At 41.5% G+C, this 18185-nt stretch overlaps 1 protein-coding gene across 7 annotated transcripts in view; it reads left to right on the forward strand.

Annotated features, from left to right (window-relative positions):
* OSGIN2 (oxidative stress induced growth inhibitor family member 2) overlaps window positions 1-17981 on the forward strand; it is a 41562-nt gene extending 23581 nt beyond the window's left edge. For 5 of the 7 annotated variants that reach the window (XM_039522320.1, XM_039522319.1, XM_039522324.1 and 2 more), the window contains exons 5-6: window positions 6964-7055; window positions 11473-13340. In XM_039522320.1, coding sequence (XP_039378254.1) covers window positions 6964-7055; window positions 11473-12526 — 1146 coding nt within the window. In that variant the 3' untranslated portion in view covers window positions 12527-13340. Of the gene's footprint in view, window positions 1-6963; window positions 7056-11472; window positions 13341-17355 lie in introns of those variants that run through there. The other 2 variants (XM_039522322.1, XM_039522321.1) reach the window with 2 other exon arrangements.
* Window positions 17982-18185: the final 204 nt, after the last annotated feature.

The raw sequence follows: 18185 nt of genomic DNA on the forward strand, positions 1-18185 counted from the left end.
GGCATTACTGAACTTCAGTTTTGATTCACTATACTTCATATCCATAGCACAGTAGATTAGTCTTAGACTTTTTAATTTTTTTTATGTTTAAAAGTTTAAAAAAAAAACTGTTCTGAGGATCTTTGAAAACCCCTACTGTAAAGGGAAGCCCTATCTTTTACGGAAGATGCTTTCTGTGTCATCAGTAACGCTATGTTTTAGTCAACGGGTATTTTTAGTAAAAGTCATGGACAGGTCATGGGCAGTAAACAAAAATTCACAGCCTGTGACCTGCCCATGACGTGGACTATACCCCTGACTAAATCTTGGGAGTGCTGCGGGTGCATGTGGGAGGTCGTGGATGCTTTGGGGGGTGGGGAAAGTGGACTGGAGGGGGGCCACAGGTCTTTGGGGTGGGGGCAGCCCGGAGAGCGCTTTGGGGGGGCAGGAACAGACAGCAGTGTGGGGCACCACAAGTGCATGGGGGGGGCACAGATGCTCGGGGGGCAATCAGGGGGGTGCTGCGGGTTTTCGGGTGGGAGCAGCCCAGGACCCTCATTGGTGCTGAGGGGCGGGGAGGGGGTTGGCAGGGCTGGCAGGCTCCCTACCCAGCTTCTCGAAAGTGGGGACATGTCCCTCCCTAAGCTCCTAGCTCCACACGCTGCCAGCTCCGCAGCTCCCATTGGCCAGGAACCGCGGCCAATGGGAGCTGCGGGGGCGGTGCCTGCGGGCTGAGGCAGTGCGCAGAGCTGTGAGTTGAGGGAGGAGCATGTTGCTACTTCCGGGGAGCCCCCCCAAGGTAAGCTCCGCCCAGAGCCCTCACCCCCTCCTGCACCCCAATCCCAAGCCTGAACCCCCTCCCACACCCACACTTCTCCTGGTACTGCTGTGGGGGTGGTGTGGCCTGAGATTGGCCCAGGAGCTGCCTGAGCTGCTCGGGCAGCCCTGGCTGCTTCAGAAGTCACAGAGGTCACAGAAAGTCAAGGAATCTGTGACCTCCATGACAAAGTCGCAGCCTTAGTCATCAGTAGGTGACAAGGACTGCAGCAGATGGAAGAAGCAGTATAGGCTACCAGAAGACAAGGCTGTGGCTGTTGCTTGTTCCAACATCCCTCTCCCTCCAGACCAGGGCTTTAGGTTGAAGTCCCTGGCAATGTATTGATTATCACAGCAGGTCTGACCTAGCTCAGCATCTGCAGTTTCACACTTGCTCTATCAAGGGTGAATACACTGGTTCACCAGTGACCAAACAGCCTTACGCAGAGCACGGTATGTTTATTTTTAGGGCAGAAGCATTACAGAGAAAACATATCTTCAGCAATAAAAAGTCTAAATGCATGCTTAAGCTTACTAGCTATCAGTCATCTTTTCTATAGAGACCTTTTCAGGTTCCAGTTCTTCAAACCCTTCAGCAGACTTTTTTCCCCTCTTGGTTAAAAAGTCACGTCAGTTTGCTGGATCAAAATGAGCCTCTCCCCCCAGTCAGTTCATGCTGGCTCTTTATACCACAAGCTCTTTCTTTGTTTCCTGGGTCTCTTGAACCTGGTCTGTATCAGTATATGCAATTCACCCCAAAGGGTGGTACTTTTCTCGATTTATTTACCTGTCTCAGCATCTGCAGTAATTCCCCCACCTTGATTCTAGTTCCTAGATTGGAGTGGGCAAACTTTTTGGCCCGAGGTCCACATCTGGATATGGAAATTGTATGGCGGGCCATGAATGCTCACAAAATTGGTGGGGGGGTGGGTGAGGGCTCTGTCTGGGGGTGTGGGCGCCGGGGCCAGAAATGAAGAGTTCAGGGTGTGGGAGGAGGCTCCAGGCAGTGGGTTGGAATGGAAGAGGGGGTGAGGGTTCTGGCTGGGGGTGCAGGCTCTGGGGTAGGGCCAGGGATGAGGAGTTTGGGGTGCAGGAGGGTGCTCCAGGCTGGGGGTGGAGAGCATGGGAGGGGGCTCCAGGTGTGGAAGGAGGTATGGGCTCTGGGATGGGGCCAGAAATGCGGAGTTCAGGGTGCGAGAGGGGGTTCTGGGCTGAGGCAGGGGATGTCTCCCCTCTGACTCCTACACAGAGGCGCGGCCAGGCAGCTCTGCTGCATGCTGTCCTGTCCGCAGGCGCTGCCCCTGCAGCTTCCATTGATTCTTGGCCAATGGGAGCTGCAGGAGCGGTGCTTGGGGCGGGGGCAGCATGCTGAGTGGAGGCCCCCTGGGAGCATAGGAGCTGGAGGGGGACATGCTGCTGCTTCCAGGAGCTGCGCGGAGCGGCCCCTGACCCTGCTCCCCGGCTTACGCGCCGGAGCGTGGCAAGCCCCAGACTCCGCTCCCCAATGGGAGCTCAACGGCTGGTTTAAAACAGCTGGTGAGCCGGACACAGCTCACGGGCCATAGTTTGCCCACCCCTCTCCTAGATAGAGCTTGGTAACCCTCCCCAGACATCCAGCATGCATTCCCTGGCTCAGAGGTATAGATAACATTTATAAATTTGATACAGTAGTCTCAAACACATGCCTGTGTTTGTCATATCTGTTAAACGGATCGCCAAACCTTTTTATAACCTAGATAGCGTAAATGTCTTGCTGACCACTTCCCTGCTCATGTGCTGTCATATGTTCCACTTCCTCTTCTGCTAGCAATTGCTAACATTCCTATGTCAGCTATAGCAATTGCTTATTTTACTAATATTACTTTTACATGTATTTCATATATATTTATATATATTATTATTTTTGCTATCTCTGTAATACAGTTTAGCAGCTAGAAACAAGCAAGAGAGTCAGCCAGCTCTTCATAAACCACAAGCAGTAGCTCCAGACCACTTATTTGGGAACTACTGCTAGCAGCAGCCTAATTGCTCAGGGCAGATAAAATTGATGAGCTGATATTTTGTTATCATTGATTGTGGTAACCTATTCATTGTCAGACTTGCAACACTCTGTTTACTCTAAATTCTGTGCCAGGAAGCAAATTTTAACAGAAGAGGAACAAGAAATGCTCAACTTAGTTCAACAGGGAACTTGCCTGCTGGCTATATTATTCTGCTAGTAAATATGGCTGGATAACTTTTCTTTTATTAAGACTCTTTTCCATATCTCACCTCATGTTCTTTTAGGATACTGTAGAACCCATTAACTAATTAATCTATTGTTTAAATTCAGGGATGCAATGGTTTTCTGATGTCTAAGCAAAATTTAAAAGTTCATGCATGTGTACACACCACCAACCATCAATTCAGTACTCTCCCCACCCCAGGTGATCATGTGATCACAGCTAAAATGGTTAACAGAGAATTTGAAGTTAAAAATATAATTCATGCCGGTCAGCATCGTTTCATGGAAGGTAGATCTTGCCAAACAAACCTTCTGTCTGTCTGTCTGTCTGTCTGTCTGTCTGTGTCTCTCTCTCTCTCTCTCTTTTTTTAAAGAAGATTACTGTTCTGGTTGATAAAGGCAAATGTGTTGATATGTTATACGATTTCTCCAAGGCATTTGACTTAATACCATGTGACATTTTGATTTAAAAATATGCATGATATGAAACTAACAGGACACAAATTAGATGGATTACAAACTGGTTCACTGATAAATCTCAACATGTAGCTGTTATTGGAGTCATCAGTGATGGACTGTTTCTAACAGGGTTCTCTAGGGAACTGTTCTTGGTTCAGAGCTATCTAATATTTTATCAGTGATCTAAACAATGATATAAAATCTTTGGGAGTTAGGTTTGCAGAAGACACACGGATTAGTGGAGTTCTAAATAATGAGGAGGACAGGTTACTGAATTGCCTGGTTAAATGGTCACAATCCAATAAAATATATTTTAATATGGTCAAATGCAAGGTACTGCATCTGGGAACAAAGAATGCAGGCTGTGCCTACAGGGTGGGAGACAGTGTCTTGGAAAACAGTGACTTGGAAAAGCATTTAGGAGGTCATTGTAGATAACCGCCTCAATATGAGATCTCAGTACAATGCTCTGGTAAAAAGGACTAATGTGATCTTTGGACGTATAAAAAGGGGGTTATCAAGTAGAAAAAGGGAAGTGTTCTTGCCTCTGTGCAAAGCGTTGGTTAATTCTGATGTCCGCCCTTCAAGAAGGATGTGGAAATATTGGAAAGAGTTCAAAGAAGGGCCACAAAAATAATCCAGAGACTAGAAAGCAAGATTTAGGATATAAAGTTAAACGTGTTCAATCTATTCATTTGATCTCACTCTGTCTAGGTACTGACGTGTGGAAAATGTATCTAATAATGTGGGAGGCTTTTCAAACCCGCTGACTAAGGCATAGCAAAGATCTAATGGCTGGAAGTTGTAATTAGAGAAATTCAGTGCTGAAATAAGATGCATTTTCCTGGCAGTAAGAGTGTTTGACTATCAAGACAGTTTACCGGGAAGCTGGTGGACTCAGGATTGCTTGAAGTCTTTAAGATTAGATATCTTTCTAAAATATATGCTTTAATCCATCTTCTGGGAGAAATTCTATGGCCTAAGTATGCAGGAGGTCTGGCTAGATGGTTGTGGTGGTTCCTTCTGGTATTGGAATCTGAATCCCCCTCTTCATTCTCCCTTCATGGGCCATAGGGACAACGAGAGCTCTGCATTGCCCTTAATGTGCTCATAATATTTACAGCTCTGTATTAAGACTGAGTATAATCAAGTCTCCGCTTCAGTCATTCATCTGCAGGAATCAGGAGGGAATTCTCTCTCCTCCCCCTCCCCCCAGTGAACAGTTAGCCAAATTAAGTATTCTGGTTGGGGTTGTTTTTTATGGGGTGGGCTAGTTGTTGTTTTTTGCCCCCCCTCTTAAACATCAGGGATTCACTCAAGCTGGGACAGGACATCAAATGGTGTGAACCAGTGCTTTGAGGTGGTACAGAGAATCCTCTTTCTTGGATGGTTGGCTGGTGTGTCTTGCTCACATGCTCAAACTAATCTCTAGATCTTAGGTTGCTCAGGTCAGACTGGCAGGGATCTTGGATGGGTTTCCATCATGTTCTGCAGCATGGAGTGTGGATTGCCTGCAGAGATCATCTGTACAGATCTCACCTAATCAATTGCCTGCTGTTACAGGGGCCTAGGGCATTGATGGTGCCTCAGTTTATCCTGTTCTGTGCCTGTAGCACACAATAGTTTAGTCTCCTGACGACTGAAATGCTTCTCATAATCCAAGTTATTGAGCTCAATATTTAATGACCTGTGGTATACAGGTCAGACTAAGGCCAGAAGAGACCATTAGATCATCTAAACTCTAAAAATAATGATGGTAGTGCCTTACGTCATTTCTTCTTTGATTATATGAGATTTGGGATCTGTTTCTCAAAGTACTCATCCTTTTATGGAGGGCACTGTAGAGTGCAAAAGATTATTATGACTAAATGTGGACTCACTTGTCATTTTCATTAACCACCACTTGAATTAATTTCAACTTTCATTATCTTATTTTTGTATGTAAAGTGGAAATAACTGTTGAAAACTACCTTACAAAATGGGATATCTCAAAAGGTAACTCTTGGCAATAGTGTGTCTATAGGAAGAGCAGTGCTGTTGAAAGGGAAGACAAGGTGCTTGTTTTTTCAGGGACATCCTTAAACATTTTTGCAACACCTTTCTCACTTCCTAACATTATAAACCTGGCTGTTTCTACCCCGTTGTTTTGATGTATCCATATATTTATCCATAATATTGGCCAAGTCACATCTGTCTCATAAATTCATTGCATATGTCTCCACTGTTCCTCCGTTCTAAAACACGTTGAGTCCTTTCACACTTCCTGATTGAAGATTGTGCAGGTTAGACACTAACAAGATGATTTTGCTTCCCAGAGCCATGCAATGCACTTTCTTCAACGGGACAAATAAAAATATATGGGTAAAACACTTTCCCAATGGAGTAATGCCCTGAATAGAACCTCTCTCGAGTACCCAAAAGAGAGAGTCTATCTTCCAATGTCATTCTGTAAGATTGCTATCTAGAACTGATTTTATCTCATCCTGTTTTTCTGAGAGGTTTCTTATTTTTTAGTATTTGTATTACAATAGCATCTAGAAGCCCCAACTGATACTGAGGGCCCCAGTGTGCTACGCATTGTACAAACACACAGTAAAAGACAAGCTCTACCCCAAGGAATTTACAACCTCAATACTCAAGATAGACTAATGGTGGGAGGGGAAACAGGGGCTTCTCTGCTAGTCCTTAATATTTCAGTCCACAGTTTCTTCTGAATCTTACCATGTTCAACACATTTAATGCTCCACTCTTTTAGGTAAAAGGATCCCTTTTTATACTTGGCCATTTATTTTCTGTTGATTTTTTTTGCTGTAATATTTTTCCCTATATGTACATCTTGTACAGAGTCTGATCATCACCCATTGAAATCATCGAGGGTTTTTTTATCGTTGATTTTGATGGGAGCAGGATGAGGTTTACAGTTTTTGTAATCCTGTTTCCCTCTTCTTAGGGTCTCAAACTTCCCCTTACCTGTGGGACTTCTGACCTTATCCACTGTATTGAGCCTGTTAATTGTCTTATTCATTAAAGTCTTGAACATGAGATATAATGTAATGGTGCTCTGTAACACCCCCATTTTGTTTTCCACCTGTCCTTTCCTTGATTGCTACCAGACACTATTTAGCTAAAGATTTAGGACTTTGTATTTCATATTTTATTGGCCTCCCAGCACTTCATGTTGTTCTTATTTTTAGTTCCATGCTTGCAATATCTTGCTTTTATTTTCCTTTACAGTTGTACTTTCCTCATCTGTAATTCTTCTGCTTTTCTCCATTAAATTTATCACTCCATACTTTATTTCCTAATTATAACATGAAATCTTCTTTTATTTGCAGTCCACATACTGATACATCATCATCCTTTTTATTTCTGGATAAGTGCAGTGGAACCATGTTAGCAATATTTAGAAGAAATGTACTCATATAAAATAATTTTAAAATTTACCTGATCCATTTAGTTTGATATTTTTTCCCCCCATTCCATAGACTATGGAAGATTCTATGTTGACAATCAGTTTTGGAGACTGGATGGAGTTACCAGGACTGAAGTTTAAGGATTGGGCAGCTAGTAAACGCAGGTAAAGACACTAAGTTTCTTAAAGTGATAGATGCAGAAAACGTGACTGCTGTAAATAGAATTTTTTTTTTTAAATTTGAGAACGGCTAGATAATAGTTCTAATGATTACAGTGGCACTTCTCGTTCCTTGAGTGCCTTAGACAATGGTACACTTATTTAACAAGTGGAAACTGGTCATTATAGTTTCACCTGAAAATTTTTTTGATTATAAACATGTGTACAAAAAGCAAATTGGTTAACTTGCTTTGTATTTAATCTTGTTGTTCAGGGTCTCTGACTGAAAAGTTTTAACACGTGCATGTGGTCATTCACTTGTTTTCTCCTGCTATTATGCCAAAAATGAAATTAGTCACTCTTGTCTTTTTCTTTTAAACCTCTTTGTCTCAGAAGTTTACGTAATGGAATTCCAGGGCCATTTTAACGTGGATCTGACAGTGGTTATTCAAAACAAATATATTAGTTACTAGTGCCCATTATAAAATACGAGCTAAATGATGTATTTAAAAAATGGATTGTATTTTGTAGACATTTCTGGAGCATCAATCATCTCAGTGCTTAAGTGATACATATAATATTTGGAGTAGTTACATTGTGCTGATTAAAATCCCCACCTTAAAAAATGAACCTTTAGTATTATCTTATTTTCTACAGCCTTGTTTTTTAATTAAAGAGCACTTTTTAGCACATTTAATTCATGCTATGCTTATAAACCAGTCCTACAAGTGCTATTGTGTTAAAGTGCTTACTACCATGAAATCAATGGAATTACTCATGGGAATAAACACTGCACGGTTGTGTTTGCAGGCTTGGGCTCCTAGATGGAAGGTGTAAGAATTATTAATTATCATGATAAATCTGTTTTAAGAGGTTTTAAAGAAAGATTTGAAGGAAGAGAGTGATGAGGAAAAGGAGACTTACGTTTATAGAAGGCAGCATGAAAGAGCACAAAAGAGTGGGAATAAGAACTGAACATAGGAGTAAAAGTTGAAAAGTGTATGAGAAGCAGAAGAGGGAATGGTAGGGGATACCAAGAGAAATTAGATCAGATATGTAGGTGGGGGGAAGACTGTGGTGGGGGCTAATAGGTGAGGCTAAGGAGCTTGAATTTAATACACTGCAAGATAGATAGGACCCTACCAAATTCATGGCCATGAAAAACTCAGCATGGATCATGAAATCTGGTCTTCCCCCATGAAATCTGCTCTCTTGTATGCTTTTACCTTATACTATACCAGTTTCACAGCAGAGACCAGAGTTTCTCAAATTGCGAGTCCTGACCCAAAAGGGAGTTTCAGAAGGGTTGCAAGGTTATTTTAGGGGGGATCGTGGCATTGCCACCCTTACTGCTGGGTGGCCGGAGAGTGGCTGCTGTTGACGGGGCGCATAGGTGCCAACTTCCCCATGGGTGCTCGCCCTCCCACCGCCCCAGCCCTGCTGCTGGCCCCCTTCTCCAAAGTCCCCGCCCCTTCCTGCCCCCATTCCACCAAGTCCCTGCCCCTGCCCCACTTCCTCCCGGAAAGTTGTAAGCGTTGCCAAACTGCTGTTAGGCAGTGGGAAGTGCTGGGAGGGAGGGTGAGGAGCAGGGATGTGGCGCGGGGGTGGGGGGAAGGCAAGGAGGAGGGAGCTTGGCTGCCGGTGGGTGCTCCAGCCCCAGAGCATCCCCAGAGTTGGCGCCTATGGCTGGGCGCCTACTTCTGAAGGCAGCAGCCCACCAGCAGCAGCATAGCAGTAAGGGTGGCAATACCATACCAGGCCATCCTTCCTTCTGTTTTGCTGCTGGCGGCAGCTCTGCCTTCAGAGCTCCCAGCCGGCAGCTGCCACTTGCCCAGCTCTGAAGGCAGCGCCACTGCCTGCAGAAGCACAGAGGTAAGGGTAGCAGTACCACAACCCCTCCTACAATAACTTTGAGACCCCTCCCCCACCGACAACTCCTTTTTGGGTTGGGACCCCTATAATTATAATGCTGTGAAATTTCAGATTTAAATAGTAAATTTAATTATTTCAGCTGTTTTAAAAATCCTATGACTGTGAAATTGACCAAAATGGACTGTGAATTTGGTAGGGTCCTAATTGTTAAAACAAAAACAGCAGCAAGGTTGGGTTCACACATAGAATGAGGAGGATTAAAAAGAAATATTGAACAGTTGCTATTCAGTGAGCACCATTCATCCTGTATACTGAGTGAGGTAGTGGTTGTGTGGAAAAAATAAGATAATGTAATTAAAGATTCTGTCATGCAGTTGCAGAAGGGGACAAATTATGGTTGCACGAGAAACCTTATTTTTGGCATTTCTAACTTTTGTATGCTTGAGATTGCAACCTTAAAGTTCTACTAATGTAGGTGTTTGGGTTTTTCCTTCTTCTTGTAATTAACGATATACGTGGATCCTAAGAGAGCCTTCATAAAGATACCTGAAGACTTTTTCTTGGATGAGGGAGAAGTTAGTCCTAGAAACCAAATAATTTGAGACAGATGGATGTGCAAGTGTAGGCCTAGGAGTCCACAGTTCTTGAGTTCTAACTTCAGCTCTGCCACTGACTTACATAGCCCCACACTGAGTAACAATGTCCATTTCCTCATAAAATTGAGCTAATACTTGCCTTCCTACCTACTTCAGGTGTTGTAAGGATTGGTTAGTGTTTATGCAACACTCAGAGGAGATAAAATTTAACACTTTTGTAGTGCTCTAGTTTTAAGAACTTTTACCAGTGGAGTAAGTGCAGGGTTATGTTGCACTGATTGAGGGCTCAACACTGCACAGAGAAAAATGCAGCTTTTGGCCTGAGCCATTACGTTCTTAGTTAAATCAAAATCTCTCAATTTAAATAAACATGTAGAAAATATATTATACAATATATATTTTATGCAAAACACTACCCTTAATGCAGTTAGGGTTGAGAAGTCAGAGTTTAGGTTGAAAGCTTAACTAGCTCTGACATCTGGTACTTGGGCTTTAAAATGTAATCTTGTTATAAATTGTCTTAACCTATAACAAACTGGAATTTATATAGTTTTATAGCACAGCCTTCAAATTTGATTTGAAGTCTCAATGAGACCTACAAAACATAACAAGTTAGAAGAAAATCATTTCAGTGATGTTAAAAGTTAGGAACTGAGTTTGTTGTCCTCTTGTTTCAGATGATCTAATGACTAATGTTGAATTACTCAAAAAAAGCCATGAAAATTTCAAGTTGCTGTCCATCTTTAAAATTAAAGAGCTAATTTTCTTCAAACTTGACTTGTTTTGTATACCAGAAATCAAAAGTTGTATGCAGTGTTGTTGTAGCCATGTCGGTCCCAGGATATTAGAGAGAGAAGGTGGGTGAGGAAGAACTATTTCCACAGCTACAATGATCAACATCCCCCACCACACACCTTTTAAGACCCATGGGTCCTACACATGCATATCACGGGTGGTGTACATCATCCAGTGCAGTAAATACCTCAGTAACCACCATATGGGTGAAATCAGACAATCACTACGCTCGAATGAACTCTCACAGGAAAATGATAAAACTACCCTGTCACCTGTGGGTGAACACATTTCACAAGTTGATGACTCTGTCTGACCTATCAGCCCGCATCCTCAAAGGAAACCTGTACAACACTTTCAAAAGATGATCCTGGGAGGTTAAATTCATAACTTGCTACACACTAAAAATTCTGGTCTCAATAAAGACACTGGATTTATGGCTTTTTACAACAATATGTAACCCACTAATTCCCTGTAGTCATAGGACAAAAAGGGGGTGTTAACAGTCCCTTAGTTTAGCGTAAGTAGTTAGCACATATTCTATCTGTTCAATCTTGGGACTGGTCTGCTTAAGTCGATGTAAGTTACACCCCTCAGAGGTGAGAAAAAATCACCCCTCTGCATGACGTAGCTTACGTTGAGCTAATGTGGTGTCTACACCGTGCTATGTCTCCCGCTGACTTACCTTCCGCCTGTTGGGGAGGTTGGAGTACTGAAGTCAAAGGGAGAGCGCTGTATGATTTACTTATTGTGTCTTCACCAGACCCGCTAAATCAGTGCCGCTGCATTGATCACAGCAGTACTGATTTAGCATGCCAGTGTAGAGAAGCCTTTGTATTTAGCTGTGACACTCAGTACCTTTCCTAGACATGAAGAAGAGCTCAGTATAGCTCAAGAGCTTGTCTCTCTCACCAACAGAAGTGAGTCTAATAAAATATATTACCTCACCCACTTGTCTCTCAGACATCAAAAGAGCAGTTTACAGTCTTGTCTTCAAACTCCATACAATAAAACATATTGAACTCAGTGTAGTTATGTTGAGAGTGAAGGGCTGAATCAACCCTGCTTAAATTTGAATCTGTACATTCAATATTTCAAATGTGATGTTCGACCCATCCATTGGAGCATAAATGTTAACTGGAAGCCTTTTGTTTTTGTTTCAGAAGTATAAAGAGCGACAGAGTTATGCCAGAGGAAATAGCTTGTTATTATAAACAGTATGTTAAAGTCATGGGCCTCCAGAAGAACTTCAGAGACAATGCTTACATAACATCTGTTTCAAGACTTTACCGAGAACAGGATGATGAAGATGAAAGCCAAGTGAGTGAAGATATTTCAACACAGCATTTGCAAATGGAAAAGGAAGATGTACAGACATCACTGATCAAGAGAAACTGGGAAGTCAGAGGTTATCAGAGAACAACAGATGGCTCTCAGGTGCCCTTCTGCCTCTTTGCTGAGAATGTGGCTCTTGCGACTGGAACTTTTGATTCTCCTGGCCGACTACAGGTTGAAGGAGAAGAATTTCCCTTTGTGTTTCATTCCATGTCTGACTTTGGAGCTGCCATCAGCAAAGGAAAACTACGTGGGAAAGTAGACCCTGTCTTAATTGTGGGTGCTGGACTCTCAGCAGCTGACGCAGTACTGTGTGCTTACAACAATAACATCCCTGTAATTCATGTGTTTCGTAGAAGGGTTACTGATCCAAGTTTAATTTTCAAACAGCTGCCTAAAAAACTTTATCCTGAATACCATAAGGTCTATCATATGATGTGTACTCAGTCACATGCTGTGGACTCTAATCTGCATTCTGCTTACACCAGTTTTCCTGAGCACCGTGTACTTTCCTTCAAGCCAGACATGAAATGTGTCCTACAGAGTGCCTCTGGATTGAAGAAAATCTTCAAGTTCTCCGTAGCCTTAGTACTGATAGGTTCTCACCCTAATCTGTTCTTTCTAAAGGACCATGGTCAGGGGATAGGTCATAACCCAAACCAGCCAATCACATGCAAGGGTAATCCTATTGAGATTGATCCATATACTTACGAGTGCACTAAGGAAGCCAATCTTTTTGCGTTAGGCCCGCTGGTTGGAGACAATTTTGTACGGTTTTTAAAAGGAGGTGCACTGAGCATTGCACGATGTTTGGCTACAAGACAAAAGATGAAACATCAACTAATTGTTGAAAGAGGCGGGGTTGGGGATGGTGTCCCCTAAAACATGCAGTCATATAAACGTTCATATATGGAATTACAGGCATACTCTAACAAGCAACTCATTGACAGCTAAATTAATTAGTAGCCTCTTCTTTGTCATGTATACAAGTTACGCTTGTATTGCCTGGTAGAGGATGCGGACACTTTTGAAAAGACAGAAGTGTGGTCTGCTGTTTTAAGTGCTCTGTCCCACAACTGGAATTTCTTCCAGACAGACAGCGAATGAGACTAACTTACAGTGACTTGCCTGTGGTCTCTTGCTCAAATGAAAGCGCACACTTACTCTCTGGAAAGAGAATGTCTTGCCCGAGCGCTGGTTTTTATTCTTAGTATTTCACCACCCAGAATATACTTATCTTTAAAGTATAAATCTAAGTTAAGTTGTCAGAGCAGAAAGCTTTCCTTGTGATGATCTTTGGTCTCAAAGCAAGTGTGCGTATTTTGAACAAGGATTATATTTATTTTGCCATAGTAATACTGGCATGTGTATAAATGTTTATTTAGCCCTTAGTAAAACAGTCTTTACAATACACAAAGAGGATTTCTATAAGCAGAAAGATTGGCTTAACAGTTAAACCAGATCCATCATAATTTGGTACTGGGATAAAAGAGAGGACAGCATTCCTTTAAGCGTAGCTGCTGATTTGACAATCCACTAATGTTTTTGTCAAGCGTATGCCTCCACTTCCATAAGTGCAAAACGACCATAATATAGGGATATTATAGAGATTTGTTCTCTATTACACTGCTATGTAACTTTCCAAGAATATTCTGGTTTATAGTAAAATAATAAAGTGCTGATGTAAGTGCTCTTACGACAGTGTCAATATAGTGAATACCTAATGTACTTTTGAAAAAAAAATCTGTTTGAAAAGGAAATATTGTTGAGAAGTAACTGTAAAACTTGTAAACAATTTTTCTCACAATACCACTAAAGAAGACTGGATAGGATCTCTTATCTGGTGGAGATAGGGAGCAGACACTCCCATCTTCCCTTATTAAGTCCAAGCACTGGCTCCTGCTCTTTTCTAAGGTAATGCTTAACATTACAACTAGGATGTCTCTAACCACTCATATTTCTTTTTTAAAAGCTATGGTCTAACGCTGTCACCATTCAAAATGACTGACCCTGTATAGAAATGTTCTTGCAAAACCATCATTCTCTGCTTATGGGAGTGATAAGGATGCAAACTCAAGATTATAAATTGGCACATACTAAATTTCACACCTCTGGGCTCTAAGGTGACACCTAGAGTCTCAAGCCCAAGTATTTAGATAGATAAACTACTGTAGACACTACCCAATGTTTATTCATTGTAGCTGGAGTAAACAATAAATTGAAAGTTTTTAAATAATAATTTTCAGAACTAGTTTTAAGTACTCATGTGTACCCACTTTGGATAGATGTTCAGTTTTAGTTCAATCCATTACCAGGCACTTTAACTTAAATCTAATGTGGTAGAAGACATGTTGTCTAATTCAGTTCATTAATGTCTGCTCTTAAGTGTACTGTGGAGTATATGATGGTAGCTGTGGATTAAAAAGGCCTTTAGGTACACTAATAAAATGAAGCTCAAACCTCCAAAAGATCACAATGATGGACAAGATATAAGAACCTGAACAAAATACAGAAAAGAGCTGTGATAACTTATACTTAGAGACCGTGCATAATTGGTGATATACATATTCTGTTATCTCAGGGATAGGCAACCTATGGCACGTGCCAAAGGCGGCACGCAAGCTGATTTTCAGTGGCACTCACACTGCCCATGTCCTGGCCACCGGTCCGCGGGGCTCTGCATTTTAATTGAATTTTAACTGAAGCTGCTTAAACATTATAAAAACCTTATTTACTTTGCATACAACAATAGTTTAGTTATATATTACAGACTTATAGAAAGAGACCTAAAATGTTAAAATGTATTACTGGCATGCAGAACCTTAAATTAGAGTGAATAAATGAAGACTCGGCACACCACTTCTGAAAGGTTGCTGACCCCTGTGTTATCTCAACCATGTGACTCTTGAGTTGTATTAATTCAGTAATAGGCACAAATAGATTGGATAGTGCCCAGTCTGTCTGTGCCTACTAATAATCTTGGGGCTTGAACCTGCAAACATTTGGGCTTGTTAGTATAGCTATGTAAGATCTGGACTTTTGCATAAGGGAAGCGGGGGAAGCACTGAGGCACAAGCATTCAAACCACAGTATTTTCAATTGAAGGCTAAGGAATCTACATTTTAGAAACCTAGTTGTATACAGTAACTCCTCACTTATTTAAAGTCGTCCTGGTTAATGTTGTTACATTGCTGATCAATTAGGGAACATGCTCATTTAAAGTTGTGCAATGCTCCCTTATAATGTTGTTTGGGAGCCACCTGCTTTGTTCACTGCTTTCAGAAAGAACAGCCTGTTTGGGGTTTGGAACCAGGGTGGACCAGCAACCCCCTGCTCCCCTAAGTTCCCTGTGTGGCAGCCGCCCAGCAGGCTATCAATTGCTGGCAGTCCAGCTGTCCCTTCCCCCACTGCCATGTGCTGCTCCTGCCGTCTGTCTTGGAGCTGCTTCTGGGAGCCTCCTCTTGCTGTGCAGGGGGCAGGGAAGAAGGGGGCTGATGTCAGGGTGCCCCCTCCCCACTGCTCCTGCCCCCCGCTTACCCCATCTCTAGTGGGGGACGGACAGACATGACAGGGCTCAGGACAGAGGGAGCTTGCTGGCAGCAGCTGCTGTCTCAACTTGCTGGCCTAATTAAAAAGGCAATGTACTTGACAGGGCAATGTGCATCTCTCACACACATGGTGTGTGTCTCTGTCTCTGTCTGCCATGCTGTCTCCCCTCCCTCCATTTGTGCTGCCTTGTAGACTGTGAGGCAACATTAACAACGTGTTAACCCTTGAGGGCTCAGCCGAGTGCTAGTTCATCATTTAGCAGTAAGGCATTCCCTGGAAAATATCCCATCCTCTGACTTCATCACCTCAACCAAGCATCACAATCATCATTGCTGTGTACAGTATTAAATTGTTTGTTTAAAACTTAGTGTGTGTGTGTGTGTGTAATATATATAGTCTTTTGTCTGGTGAAAAAAATGTCCCTGGAACCTAATACTCCCTGCTTACATTAATTCTTATGGGGAAATTGGATTTGCTTAACATTGTTTTGCTTAAAGTCACATTTTTCAGGAACATAACTACAACGTTAAGTGAGGAGTTACTGTAGATTACAAATTTAAGCAATTTATAAAATCAGTTCAATAGCATAAATAATGTGAATAAACGCAAAATTTTAAAATAATTGCTTTTGTTCCCAGTCATGCCCCCATGATTTAAATTTAGCCATTTCTTGTTTCATTACTATTTACGTAAACTATTAACTACTTTTGTATATGGAAAACAAAGAGTATGTGAGTAATTGGTTTCAATTTTTATTTTTTTTTGCATAACCAAACATGGAGTAGACAAGTATAATCTTCCCCCATCATTTTAGCAGGACTTAAGTATAAATTTTAAACTATAGTATACACAATTCATAGTTATCTAACTAAGTGATTTTGATTTTATTACATAAGTCGCATACATTAGGTATGTGCTAAAGATTTTATTAAAGAACCTAATTGCGCATGTAACAAACTTGTAATATTTTTGCCGGGTGGCGAGGCATATCCAAAATTGGAGGTGTTTCAGACATTTATGGTAGATAACTCACAAAATAATATTACCGATTATAAAAAGCATTTCCATCTTTCATGCACAAATTTGATTTTTCACGTTCTTCTAGTTTAATAATTAAATGGGACAAAGGGACTGACTTAGTCACAAAAGCAAAAAAATGTAGAAGACAAAGACTGGTCCCATCTTTAACTGCAGCAGCTACTTATGTATTATAAACACACAACATGATGACAAGAGTTAATTGCAGAGCTTTTTACTGAGGGTCTTATATTGTTGTCCATTGCTCTAGTTTTGCAGCACCTCCCAAAGAGTTAACAGTGATCTCTTCCATTCCTGACAGTGTTCCTAGGCATTCAACTAAGTTTTGAGTGTAAGTCAGTGGGCTGGACAGAGCAGTAGTTTTCAGTATGTGTTTCTAGAATTTGAAGAATAAATGTTAGCTAGCCAGTATGTAAATAAGCCTTTTTACTGATTGAAGCAGTACTAGGAAATCTTCCTTTTATGCTAGGAGCTGCTAGTTTTATATTTGCAACTGGCTTTTATTCACCCAATGAAAAAACTGTTAACTTTCAATTATGCAGACTAATTTTTGGTGTTTTCAGAAGACCTGGACTTATTTTACAAATTGATAATTAAATTGCAGTTAACTAGGATAGCACTAACCTGAATTGTGTAACAATGCAATTTATATTTGTATAGTTGCCTTTGGTTCAGAAATAGGTTCTAATCCAAAGCAATACTGGATATATCTTCAGGCTAAATTATAGCTATGAGGTTTTTAAAATAATTTGATCTCTGCAAGTGTCTTGGAGCTAAACCTCAGAATTGGCATACCAGACCTCACTAATGGTGCACTTAGTATGTGACTGTTAAACAGTGGTAATTGTTTAAAGAAAGGCACTTGTGTAATAATAAACTATGGGGAGAGTTTCTTTTGGGGTCTAGCAGATTGGCTTATAACTTGAAACCTGAGGTCTGACAGGTGGCTAAAGCTTTTATACTACTGAGTAACTGCAGAATTCTTGATTCAGATACAACATCTAAACTTCTCTTGAATTTTACCAAGGTGTTCACCTAAGGCACTGATTTCCACAGGTTGGTATTTTACATTATAAATGTTGTGCCCGCTAATCCTGACTGAACTGCACCCTCTTTCTCTACAGACCAGAAGCAGTTCATGTGCTTTGAAGGGAATGCTGGACCTACTCACCTGGCAACCCACCAGAAGAGTTCATTTGAAGTTGTAGAAAATTTAAATCCTAAATGTAATCATTCAACCCAGTTTTGAGATTAGAATGTTTTTTTTTAGGCCTGTCACCTTAAAGGGGCTGGGGGGCGGGGGGAATTGAATTGATTTACTGGTAACCTGCTCTCGGATAAGTAAACTGAATACAGCTGGATAGGATGATTTAGTGTAATCATAACTGGAAGAAAGAAAATGAGCATTCTTCTGGATAATCTTCACTGATGGCAAGCAATGAGCAACAAGAGGGAGAGAAAGTAGGAAAGATTCCCCTCTGACCCTGGAGGGTTTAAATTGGGACCAGAGATTGGAGTATCGCCCTCCTGAAGGAAGTCTCTGCAGATGCTTGCAAACTGAGTTTGTAGATCTGGCAAAAGTGGAGAGAAGACCATACTGCAGCTTTATATCTCTCTCCCTACTCAGGCTGAAGTTGACCAGCATGTTGCCATGCTCCATGACAAATAGGCCTAGATGTCTTTGGATACTTCATTTCTGGAAGCCTTGCATTGTCTATTATGTAACAGTGAATGCATCTAGTTCCTGAAGCTGCAGAAGACTTATTAAACTTTGTTTTTCACTGTGGAAGAGTTTCTCAGTACTACTTGATTTAGATATATTTTTAGAGTCTTGCTGACATGTATGGTGTGCTGTTTCCACCCTGGTGGCTGATTTTGAACTGAGCTGACAAAGGGGAGCACATTACCTCAACTGGGGAGAGAAGGAGCATTTATGTTTAATAAAACTGGGAGA

This window comes from Mauremys reevesii, linkage group 2 (assembly GCF_016161935.1).
Source record: "Mauremys reevesii isolate NIE-2019 linkage group 2, ASM1616193v1, whole genome shotgun sequence".
Taxonomy (NCBI): domain Eukaryota; kingdom Metazoa; phylum Chordata; order Testudines; family Geoemydidae; genus Mauremys; species Mauremys reevesii.